Source organism: Mandrillus leucophaeus, unplaced genomic scaffold (genome assembly GCF_000951045.1).
Source record: "Mandrillus leucophaeus isolate KB7577 unplaced genomic scaffold, Mleu.le_1.0 Scaffold1181, whole genome shotgun sequence".
NCBI lineage: Eukaryota > Metazoa > Chordata > Mammalia > Primates > Cercopithecidae > Mandrillus > Mandrillus leucophaeus.
Genome location: NW_012100110.1, coordinates 786,431 through 798,377, shown reverse-complemented (window position 1 = coordinate 798,377; position 11,947 = coordinate 786,431). Strand labels below are relative to the sequence as shown.

General features: G+C 37.3%; 1 protein-coding gene across 1 annotated transcript in view; it reads left to right on the top strand.

The window, feature by feature from the left end:
• The window catches only part of ERP44 (endoplasmic reticulum protein 44), a 115,477-nt gene extending 104,056 nt beyond the window's left edge, over positions 1–11,421 (top strand). The window contains exons 11-12 of the mRNA XM_011965260.1: positions 8,821–8,923; positions 10,860–11,421. Of these exons, the coding sequence (XP_011820650.1) occupies positions 8,821–8,923; positions 10,860–10,961 (205 nt within the window). The 3' untranslated portion in view covers positions 10,962–11,421. The remainder of the gene's footprint in view (positions 1–8,820; positions 8,924–10,859) is intronic.
• The last annotated feature ends 526 nt before the right edge of the window (positions 11,422–11,947 follow it).

Sequence of the window (11,947 nt, the reverse complement as noted above, 5' to 3'; positions counted from 1 at the left end):
CATGAAGTCCTTGCCCATGCCTATGTCCTGAATGGTATTGCCTAGGTTTTCTTCTAGGGTATTTATGGTTTTAGGTCTAGCATTTAAGTCTTTAATCCATCTTGAATTAATTTTTGTATGTAATGTAAGGAAGGGATCCAGTTTCAGCTTTCTACATATGGCTAGCCAGTTTTCCCAGCACCGTTTATTAAATAGGGAATCCTTTCCCCATTTCTTGTTTTTGTCAGATTTGTCAAATATCAGATGGTTGTAGATGTGTGGTGTTATTTCTGAGGCCTCTGTTCTGTTCCATTGGTCTGTATCTCTGTTTTGGTACCAGTACCATGCTGTTTTGGTTACTGTAGCCTTGTATAGTTTGAAGTCAGGTAGCGTGATGCCTCCAGCTTTTTTTTTCTGCTTAGGATTGTCTTGGCAATGTGGGCTCTTTTTTGGTTCCATATGAAGTTTAAAGTAGTTTTTTCCAATTCTGTGAAGATGGTCATTGGTAGCTTGATGCGGATGGCATTGAATCTATAAATTACCTTGGGCAGTGTGGCCATTTTCATGATATTGATTCTTTCTATCCATTCTTCCATTTGTTTGTGTTCTCTTTTATTTCATCGAGCAGTGGTTTGTAGTTCTCCTTGAAGAGGTCCTTCACATCCCTTGTAAGTTGGATTCCTATGTATTTTATTCTCTTTGTAGCAATTGTGAATGTGAGTTCACTCATGATTTGGCTGTCTGTTATTGGTGTATAGGAGTGCTTGTGATTTTTGTACATTGATTTTGTATGCTGAGACTTTGCTGAAGTTGCTTATCAGCTTAAGGAGATTTGGGGCTGAGACGATGGATTTTCTAAATATACAATCATGTCATCTGCAAACAGGGACAATTTGACTCCCTCTTTTCCTAATTGAATACCCTTTATTTCCTTCTCTTGCCTGATTGCCCTGGCCAGAACTTCCACATTATGTTGAATAGGAGTGGTGAGAGAGGACATCCCTGTCTTGTGCCAGTTTTCAAAGGGACTGCTTCCAGTTTTTGCCCATTCAGTATGATACTGGCTGTGGGTTTGTTATAAATAGCTCTTATTATTTTGAGATACGTTCCAGCAATACCTAGTTTATTGAGAGTTTTTAGCATGAAGGGCTGAATTTTGTCGAAGGCCTTTCCTGCATCTATTGAGATAATCATGTGGTTTTTGTCATTGGTTCTGTTTATGTAATGGATTACACTTATTGATTTGCATATGTTGAACCAGCCTTGCATCCCAGGTATGAAGCCAGCTTGATCTTGGTGGATAAGCTTTTTGATATGCTGCTAGATTTGGTTTGCCAGTATTTTATGAGGATTTTTGCATCCATGTTCATCAGGGATATTGGTCTAAAATTCTCTGTTTTTGTTGTGTCTCTGCCAGGCTTTGGTATCAGGATGATGTTGGCCTCATAAAATGAGTTAGGGAAGATTCCCTCTTTTTCTATTGATTGGAGTAGTTTCAGAAGGAATGGTACTAGCTCCTCTTTGTACCTCTGGTAGAATTCAGCTGTGAATCCATCTGGTCCTGAACTTTTTTTGGTTGGTAGGCTGTTAATTATTGCCTCAATTTCAGAGCCTGTTATTGGTCTATTCAGGGATTCAACATCTTCCTGGTTTTGTCTTGGGAGGGTATATTTGTCCAGGAAATTATTCATTTCTTCTAGATTTTCTAGTTAATTTGCATAGAAGTGTTTATAGTATTCTGTGATGTTAGTTTGTATTTCTGTGGGATCGGTGGTGATATCCCCTTTATCATTTTTTATTGCGTCTATTTGATTCTTCTCTCTTTTCTTCTTTATTAGTCTTGCTATCGGTCTCTCAGTTTTGTTGATCTTTTCAAATAAACAGCTCCTGGATGATTTTTTGAAGGGCTTTTTGTGTCTCTCTCTCCTTCAGTTCTGCTCTGATCTTAGTTATTTCTTGCCTTCCGCTAGCTTTTGAATTAGTTTGCTCTTGCCTCTCTAATTCTTTTAATTGTGATGTTAGGGTGTCAGTTTTCGATCTTCTCTGCTTTCTCTTGTGGGCATTTAGTGCTATAAATTTCCCTCTACACACTGCTTTAAATGTGTCCCAGAGATTCTGGTATGTTGTATCTTTGTTCTCATTGGTTTCAAAGAACATCTTTATTTCTGCCTTCATTTTGTATGTACCCAGTAGTCATTCAGGAGCAGGTTGTTCAGTTTCCATGTAGTTGTGTGGTTTGAGTGAGTTTCTTAATCCTGAGTTTTAAATTAATTGCACTGTGGTCTGAGAGACAGCTCGTTGTGGTTTCTGTTCTTTTACATTTGCTGAGGAGTGCTTTACTTCCAACTATGTGGTCAATTTTGGAATAAATGTGATGTGGTGCTGAGAGGAATGTATATTCTGTTGATTTGGGGTGGAGAGTTGTGTAGATGTCTATTAGGTCTGCTTGGTGTGGAGCTGAGTTCAAGTCCTGGATATCCGTATTAACTTTCTGTCTCGTTGATCTGTCTAATGTTGACAGTGGGATGTTGAAGTCTCCCATTATTATTGTGTGGGAGTCTAAGTCTCCTTGTGGGTCTCTAAGGAGTTGCTTTATGAATCTGGGTGCTCCTGTATTGGGTGCATATATATTTAGGTTAGCTCTTCTTGTTGAATTGATCCCTTTACCATTATGTAATGGCCTTGTCTCTTTTCATCTTTGTTGGTTTAAAGTTTATTTTATTAGAGACTAGGATTGCATCCCTTGCTTTTTTTTGCTTTCCATTTGCTTGGTAGATCTTCCTCCATCCCTTTATTTTGAGCCTTTGTGTGTTCTACACGTGAGATGGGTCTCTGAATACAGCACATCTTGACTCATTATCCAATTTGCCAGTCTGTGTCTTTTAATTGGGGCATTTAGCCCATTTACATTTAAGGTTAATATGGTTATGTGTGAATTTGATCCTGTCATTATGAAGTTAGCTGGTTATTTTGCCTGTTAGTTGATGCAGTTTCTTCCTAGCATCAGTGGTCTTTACAATTTGACATGTTTTTGCAGTGGTTGGTACTGGTTGTTCCTTTCCATGTTTAGTGCTTCCTTCAGGCCTGGTGGTGACAAAATCTCTCAGCATTTGCTTGTCTGTAAAGGATTTTATTTCTCCTTCACTTACGAAGCTTAGTTTGGCTGGATATGAAATTCTGGGTTGAAAATTCTTTTCTTTGAGAATGTTGAATATTGACCCCCACTCTCTTCTGGCTTGTAGCGTTTCTGCTGAGAGATCCACTGTTAGTCTGATGGGCTTCTCTTTGTCTGTAACCAGACCTTTCTCTCCGGCTGCACTTAACATTTTTTCCTTCATTTCAACCTTGGTGAAACTGACAATTATGTGTCTTGGGGTTGCTCTTCTTGAGGAGATCTTTGTGGTGTTCTCTGTATTTTCTGAATTTGAATGTTGGCCTGCCTTGCTAGGTTGGGGAAGTTCTCCTGGATAATATCCTGAAGAGTGTTTTCCAGCCTGGTTCCATTCTCCCCGTCAGTTTCAGGTACACCAATCAAACGTACATTTGGTCTTTTCACATAGTCCCATATTTCTTGGAGGTTTTGTTCCTTTCTTTTACTTTTTTCTCTAAACTTCTCTTCTCGCTTCATTTCATTAATTTTATCTTCAATCACTGATACTCTTTTTTCCAGTTGATCAAATCAGCTACTGAAGCTTGTGCATGCATCACGTAGTTCTTGTGCCATGGTTTTCAGCTCCATCAGGTCATTTAAGATCTTCTCTACACTGTTTATTCTAGTTAGCCATTCATCTTTTTTCAAAGTTTTTGGCTTCCTTGCGATGGATTCAAACATCCTCCTTTAACTTGGAGAAGTTTGTTATTACCGACCTTCTGAAGTCTACTTCTGTCAACTCATCAAAGTTATTCTCCGTCCAGCTTTGTTCCATTGCTGGCGAGGAGCTGCAATCCTTCGGAGGAGAAGAGGTGCTCTGGTTTTTAGAATTTTCAGCTTTTTTGCTCTGTTTCTCCCCATCTTTGTGGTTTTATCTACCTTTGGTCTTTGATGATGGTGACCTACAGATGGGGTTTTTGTGTGAACGTCCTTCTTGTTGATTTTGATGCTATTCCTTTCTGTTTGTTAGTTTTCCTTCCAACAGTCAGGTCCCTCAGCTGCAGGTCTGTTGGAGTTTGCTGGAGGTCCACTTCAGACCCTGTTTGCCTGGGTATCACAACAGCAAATATTGTAGAACAGCAAATATTGCTATCTGATCCTTCCTCTGGAAGCTTCGTCTCAGAGGGGCACCCAGCTGTATGAGGTGTCAGTTGGCTCCTACTGGGAGGTGTCTCCCAGTTAGGCTACACGGGGGTCAGGGACCCACTTGAGGCATTCTGTCCATTCGCAGAGCTCAAACACTGTACTGGGAGAACCACTGCTCTCTTCAGAGCTGTCAGATAGGGACATTTAAGTCTGCAGAAGTTTTTGCTGGCTTTTGTTCAGCTATGCCCTGCCCCCAGAGGTAGAGTATATAGAGGCAAGGAGGCCTTGTTGAGCTGCGGAGGGCTCCACCCAGTTCGAGCTTCCTGGCCGCTTTGTTTACCTAGTCAAGCCTCAGCAATAGCAGGTGCCCCTCCACCTTCTGGCTGCCACCTCGCAGTTTGATCTTGGACTGCTGCGCTAGCTAGCGTGAGTAAGGTTGCATGGGCATGGAAGCTGCTGAGCCAGGTGTGGGATATAATCTCTTGGTATGCTGTTTGCTAAGATTGTTGGAAAAGTGCAGTATTTGGGCAGAAATGTCCCGTTTTTCTGGTACCGTCTGTCACAGCTTCCCTTGGCTAGGAAAGGGAAATCCCCCAACCCCTTGTGCTTCCTGAGTGAGGCGATACCGCACCCTGCTTCAGCTCACCCTCTGTGGGCTGCACCACCCACTGTCCAACCAGTCCCAATGAGATGAACCAGGTACCTCAATTGGAAATGCAGAAATCACCCGTCTTCTGCGTTGATCATGCTGGGAGCTGCAGAGCGGAGCTGTTCCTATTCAGCCATCTTGGAAGGGTAATCTCAGTAATAGATTTTTTTAAAGGTGCTAAGGGCAATTCAGTGGAGAAAGGATAGTCTTTTCAACAGATGGTGCTAGACCAACTGAATGTCCTTATCCAAAAAAGAATTTCCTTCTATGAAAAATTAACTTAGAATTTATCATGCACCTATATGTAAGATAAAACTAGAAAACTCTTAGAAGCAAACATAGGAGAAACTCTTTATGACCTGGGGTTTCACAGAGAGTTCTTAGAGTATCAAAAGCACTATCCATAAAAGGAAATCATGTATAAATTGGTCTTCATCAAATTAAAAACTTTTATTCTGTGAAAGATACTGATAGAATGTAAAGAAGATATAGGGATAGCAGATAAACGCATGTGGAAGGTGCTCAGCATCATTACTCAGTATATATATTTTAGAATGCCTAAATTAAAATACTGATAATACAAGGTGTTCATGAGGATATGGAACAACTAGAAGTTTCATACATTGCTGGTGGATTACAACATGATACAGCCACTCTAGAAAACAGTTTACAGTTTCTTTAAAAGTTAGATATATACCTACCATATAACCTGGTATTTGTTCTAGACAAAGTTCACAAACACTTGTGCACAAATGTTTGTAGCAGTATTGTGCATAGTCACCAAAATCTGGAAAGAACTTGAATGTCCTTGAATAGAAGAATGGATAAACTAATTGTATATCTACTCAATGGGACATACTATTCCGCAGTGGATACAGGAACATATCTTTTTATATATACAAAAATGGATGAATGAATCTCAAATACAATATGCTAAGTGAAAAAAAAGCCATTCTTATAATTACATGTTGTATGATTTTGTACAAATGACAATCATAGAAGGTCAACAGTTGCCAGGGGTTGTGGGAAAGGGGAGAGTCTGACTTAAAAAGGGTGTTGGAATTGTTCTGTACCTGGTTTGTGGAGCGGGTAGCAAAATGCTATGCACATGTTAAAACTCAAAAGTTAAGCCTAAAAAAGTGAATTCTGCTGTATCTAAATTTTAAGAAACAATAAAAATACATATTACCTTGTATTCATTTGTTAAAGTTTGCTCATACACTTAACATTTGTGCATTTCACTATGTCAAAATTTTGTCTCACCTAAAAATAAAGAATTGTAAATAAACAAAAAAGTAACTGGAGGATGGGAAACACTTAGGTGTTCTAATTAAAACAATTTTGCCCTAAAGCATGATGTATATAATTTTATTTATTATGGCAAGGGCCCATTTATTTTCCTGTTTAGGAGATTAGCATGTTGTCTGTTTTCTTGACAATGTATTGTTGATTCACTGAATGTTACTTCTTAATAATGATGGATAGTTTCTGGCCACAAGCTAGATAGCTCTTTTATAATCTGTTTTTCTACTGCATCAATTCAGATTCATCCTATCTCTCGTCTTTTCGTTTTGCACACAATTTTTTCTTTCATCTGTTGACAAGGGAAAAAAATCAACTTGGAAAAATGTGTTTTGAGTGTTTTCAATGAATTTGTCACATTTAAGATTTAATCATAAATTATTTCTTGACTAGCAGAAGCAGTTCACACTGTATTAGTTTTGATAATCTTTGGACCTCATAAAACAAACTAGCAGAGGCTTTATCTTAACATTATAGACCATTTGCAATGCTATGGATTGAATGGATATATTTTAGCACTTGCTGTGGGTGACAGTAGATGATGTCAGATTAAATTTAAATTGATCTCCTCTCAATGTTTATCTCTGGTACATGTGCAATTACTTCAGCACCAGAGAACCTTTCAGAGGCATTCTGTCAATATAGCTACCTGACAGTCATTTGTATTTGTAAACTGTGCATTTGGCACCTGCTGGTCTCTGTTGCATTGGAGCTAGTGGGGAGCCAAAATGGGTATACAATGAAGTTATTGGTTGGTACAGCTCAGTGGGAGTTATCGAAGGGAAGAAACAGCACTTCCAGGACCTCAGGAGAGGATAAAAAGAAAAAGAAACTGGTAATATTAACTACAAGCCAGCTATTGTTTGCTACCAAAAAAATAATGATTTTAAAAGTCAATCAGTTCTACCCAAGGAATTAAAGTGTATGTGGACCTGCATTTTAATTCTTGTAACAGAATGAAAAAGTGTTTCTATTTAAAATATATAATTAATTTTTTAAAGCACCAAGATCTCAGTTAGAAGGCAGACAATTCATATGAGCAGAAATGTAAATTCAGAGAAGCAATGAAAAAATGCTTAATTTGTGAAGAAATGTAAATTAAAATGCAGGTATCTTTTACTTATCAAATTAGCAAAACCAATTTTAATTTTAAAAAGACAGACATGCTGGCAACACTTTAAAGAACAAACAGTAAAAACCAACTGATGTTTTATAGGTATAATTTGCTCACACTTGGTCAAAAGTTCTTATCTGTTAACCCAGTAATCCTACTTTATTGTATATAACTCAAGGAAATATTACAAAGAAGAAAGCTTGATATATAAATTTGCTTAGCTCAATATGGTGTTATCTGCTACAGTGCATTGTTTCTGTGCTGCAGATTTGCTCATACATGATTGGTAATTAAGAGAATAATGTCCATAGAAAATGAAGTTGTGTCGGTTCATACATCATTATTCTCAGAATGTCCTGAAGCCATCAGAATAAGATTTTTCTTTTTCTTTTTTTTTGCGGGGGGGGGAACAGAGTCTCGTTCTGTTGCCCAGGCTGGAGTGCAGTGGCCCGATCTCGGCTCACTGCAAGCTCCACCTCCCGGGTTCCCACCATTCTCCTGTCTCAGCCTCCCGAGTAGCTGGGACTACAGGCGCCCGCCACCACACCAGGCTAATTTTTTTGTATTTTTAGTAGAGACGGGGTTTCACTGTGTTAGCCAGGATGGTCTCGATCTCCTGACCTCGTGATCCGCCCACCTTGGCCTCCCAAAGTGCTGGGATTACAGGCGTGAGCCAGAGAATAAGCTTTTTCATAAAGAGAATGCCATAGGGGTATATGAAGACCTCCAAAACAAAACAGCTGAAAATCCTGAGGAAGTGCCTTTCTTAGTGTAAATAAAAGCTAGTTTAATGATCTTGAGAAGTGCTTTGCTTTTCATAATGTTAAGTTATCCAATGAAGTTGCATGTATGGTTTAAAGAAGTTATGAAGACATTTCCCCCTATGTTTAGGGAAAAAACATGAAAATACTATGCCCTGGTTCAGGTTAATTTGATGAAATTGGTTTTTACTGTCTAGTGAATACCCTCAAGGACCTAGACCTCAAAAGTGGGCTCACAACCTTTATGTTAAGGCTGCAGAGGATCACCTGGTTGACACTAGGTTTAAATGGTGGTGGACATTGGATGGTGCTAATATTTTTATTACAGCTTGATAATAGTGCTTTGGTTACAAAGCTGTATAGTTTTAAGTGGTTAGCCCCTAACTCTTTTTCCTTTGAGCCCTGTTATTTTTAGTGTGATGTTGCAGAACAAAGGTTTTTTTAGTTACATATATGTAATTTAGGAAAATATATAAAGTGCCCATTAATTTAAAATGGTTAAGAATTTGCGATACAGCGTCTTGGTAGATTATAATGTACCTTAACGATAAGCATGGAAAATTTTCTATGAAACAAGTACAGGAATTAGAATACAAAACTGAGTATCTGGATACTATGCTTACAATTGTGTAAAAATGTTTGACACATACCTGGCCTGCAATAGTTGTGGTAGGAGGGTGGGATTGTAGGTTAGCAAAATTTTTTTAATACTGTGAAGTTGGTAAAATAGAGGTAAGTCCATATTAACAGTTTAAATTTTATTTGACTATGGTTTTAGAATTCCTGGAAAACTCAAGCAATTTGTATTTGACTTACATTCTGGAAAACTGCACAGAGAATTCCATCATGGACCTGACCCAACCGATATAGCCCCAGGAGAGGTAGGACTCCTGTTTATTTTTCAGTGGGAACTCTTTTTTTTTTTGTTTTTCAGTTAGCCTCAAAGAGAGTCTGAAGTTCTTGCATTGGCTTGAGCTTCAGCTTCTGAATATTTGTGTAGAGAAATTCTGAGTAGAAATTATCCTTTTAAATTAATTTTTAGTTTTAGGTCTTCAGAAAAGTTGAAAGGATATTATAACGTAGTTTCTTGATTGTATAAAAGTGTTCTGAATGTGACCTCTGTGGAATATGGCTATAACAGATTTAAATACAGTTGGCTTCAAATGGAAATAGGAAATAGGAATCTAAAACAGATAAATCAGTGAAGAAATCAGTGGATTCCAATAATTCCAAGCCTTCCTCTGTGGCTGGAAGATTGACCACACTATAAAGAAAGTAATGATTGGTTATTCTGCTAAATCATTCTAAGAGCCTTCACAAATACACTATTCATAATGCTCAAAACTTTACAGTTTAATGCAGCTTTCCCATTTGTGATTTAGAATACTTGACAACTGTTTTATCAAAATTTTATGTTCTCTTATTTTTTTTTCTACCTGAGAATTTTACTGTTTCCACCTTGTAACTTCTGTTACAAGTAATTTCTATGTTCCTATTGTACTAAACAGCCCTAAATTTGCATTTTGATAGATAATGATTTCTATCATGCCTATTACCATGATACCAAGAGGGAAGATGATATGTACCAAAATCCTCTATTTCATATGCTCAGAACTTAAATCCATTATTTTGCCTATAAAACCTCTATTTATAAAAGGAAAATAAAAACTGAGTTTTTCTTTGTTTAAGAGTCAGATTAGGTTCAGAGGCAAGAGTTCCCTATAGGAATCCAAAAACATGCTTTTTCCTTTAAAAATGAGGTCAGATTTTTGATAATTAAGCAACTATAGGAGGCAAACTTGTCGGCTATAACCCAAAGGTGATTATTTTCCTCAGAAAAGAAGGCCTGCATAGTATTTTATCAGATTAGGAAAAGATGTCATTTACCATTATTGTATTATCCTGACTTGTTTCAATTTCCTCATTAGACAGTGAACTTATATTTGTTCATCTTTGTGTACTAACAGAGGGCACCAAATAAATGTTTGTTTTATAGTAATATAATTTCAGCTTAATCCAAACATATATCTCACTGAAACAATTTAAAATGTATTGGGAAAGAGGCACATGATAAAGTCAAATGATAAGTTTATAGACACATTGCTTCCTGTTAGAATTAATGTGCCATTACATATAGTATGTAATATATGCACTGTGTGCCTATGTCAACTACAGGGGATATTAAAATGAGAACAATCAGGCCTGCTCTTGAGCTCACAATTTGGAAATAGAGGATGGACTGCACTGCCTTTTCTTTAAAATTCTTGGAAGTAGCTCTTGTTTCACTGTGTATTTTTGTCTACTCTTGGTACACAAGTAAACTACAGAAATTAATTTCTTTCAGTATTGAAATGTTTGCTTTCCTCTTTATTTCAACTAAGTTGTAATAATTTCTGGTATCCTGGTAATTGATAACTAAGATAATATCTACATAGTGGATGCTGTTAATTCTCTTAGCGGTCATGCACAAAGGAAGGGTTTGAGCCAACCTAGGGTTGTGTTGCCTCTGTAGACTAGTCTAGGAAAGCACCCAGGTGTTAGGTATTTTGGTCCCTTCCACCACACCTCAGCAAATGTAAAACAAGCCCACAGTTAATGGCCCTGTGGCAACCTTGCCCTGGAGAATCTGAGTAAGAGCATTTGAAATGAGGAAAGCAAGATTTCACATTTAAATCTCTTGCTTTGGCACACAGTTGCTTTTATTGATTAATAAGCAAATAATTATAGGGGAACTACCATTCATCAAATACTCTTATTAAAATATTATGGCACTATAAACTATATTGGTATAAAAATGTTTTATTCTTTCTTTTGTAGCAAGCCCAAGATGTAGCAAGCAGTCCACCTGAGAGCTCCTTCCAGAAACTAGCACCCAGTGAATATAGGTATACTCTATTGAGGGATCGAGATGAGCTTTAAAAACTTGAAAAACAGTTTGTAAGCCTTTCAACAGCAGCATCAACCTACGTGGTGGAAATAGTAAACCTATATTTTCATAATTCTATGTGTATTTTTATTTTGAATAAACTGAAAGAAGTTTTGGGTTTTTAATTTTTTTCTCCCCGACTCAAAATGCATTGTCATTTAATATAGCCTCAAAAAAAAAAAAAAAAAAAACCTGCTAGGATTTAAAAATAAACATCAGAGGCCTATCTCCACTTTAAATCTGTCATGTAAAGAAAGGTGACATTGCCAGAAACTTACCATTAACTTGCACTACTACGGTAGGGAGGACTTAGGGATGTTTCCTGTGTCGTATGTGCTTTTCTTTCTTTCATATGATCAATTCTGTTGGTATTTTCAGTATCTCATTTCTCAAAGCTAAAGAGATATACATTCTGGATACTTGGGAGGGGAATAAATTAAAATTTTCACACTGTGTACTGTGTTTTACTGATTGGTTGGATATTGCTTATGAAAATTCCATAGTGGTATTTTTTTGGATTCTTAATGTGTAACTTAAACATACTTTGAAGCGGAGGAGAGTCATAAGACAGAACATTTGGCAGGAATTGTCCTTATGAACCAAGAAAAAGAAAATGAAAAGTATTATTAAGCTTCTGTATTTGTCTAAAAATGTGGCATATGGATGGCATTTAAAACTTTGAATGAATTATACCTAAATCTGGGAAAGGGAGGTGACAGTGGAACAGGTTACCAGTCAGAACTAGATGAGTTTTAACGCTACTCCTATTATGAGACTTCAATTTCCAAAGAGAAGAACCAGCAGAGAAATTGTATTTCGGTAATTTTAACCTCCTTCTGTCTTGTAGAGTCTTGTTATAGTTGTGTAAATTAAAAACACAGAATAAGGAACATATTTAACTTTTCTTTCCATTGTAAAATGGTTAGAGGACCTTACCCCCTCTAGATTCCCTGATTTCCCAGGCCTGCAGCATACAGTA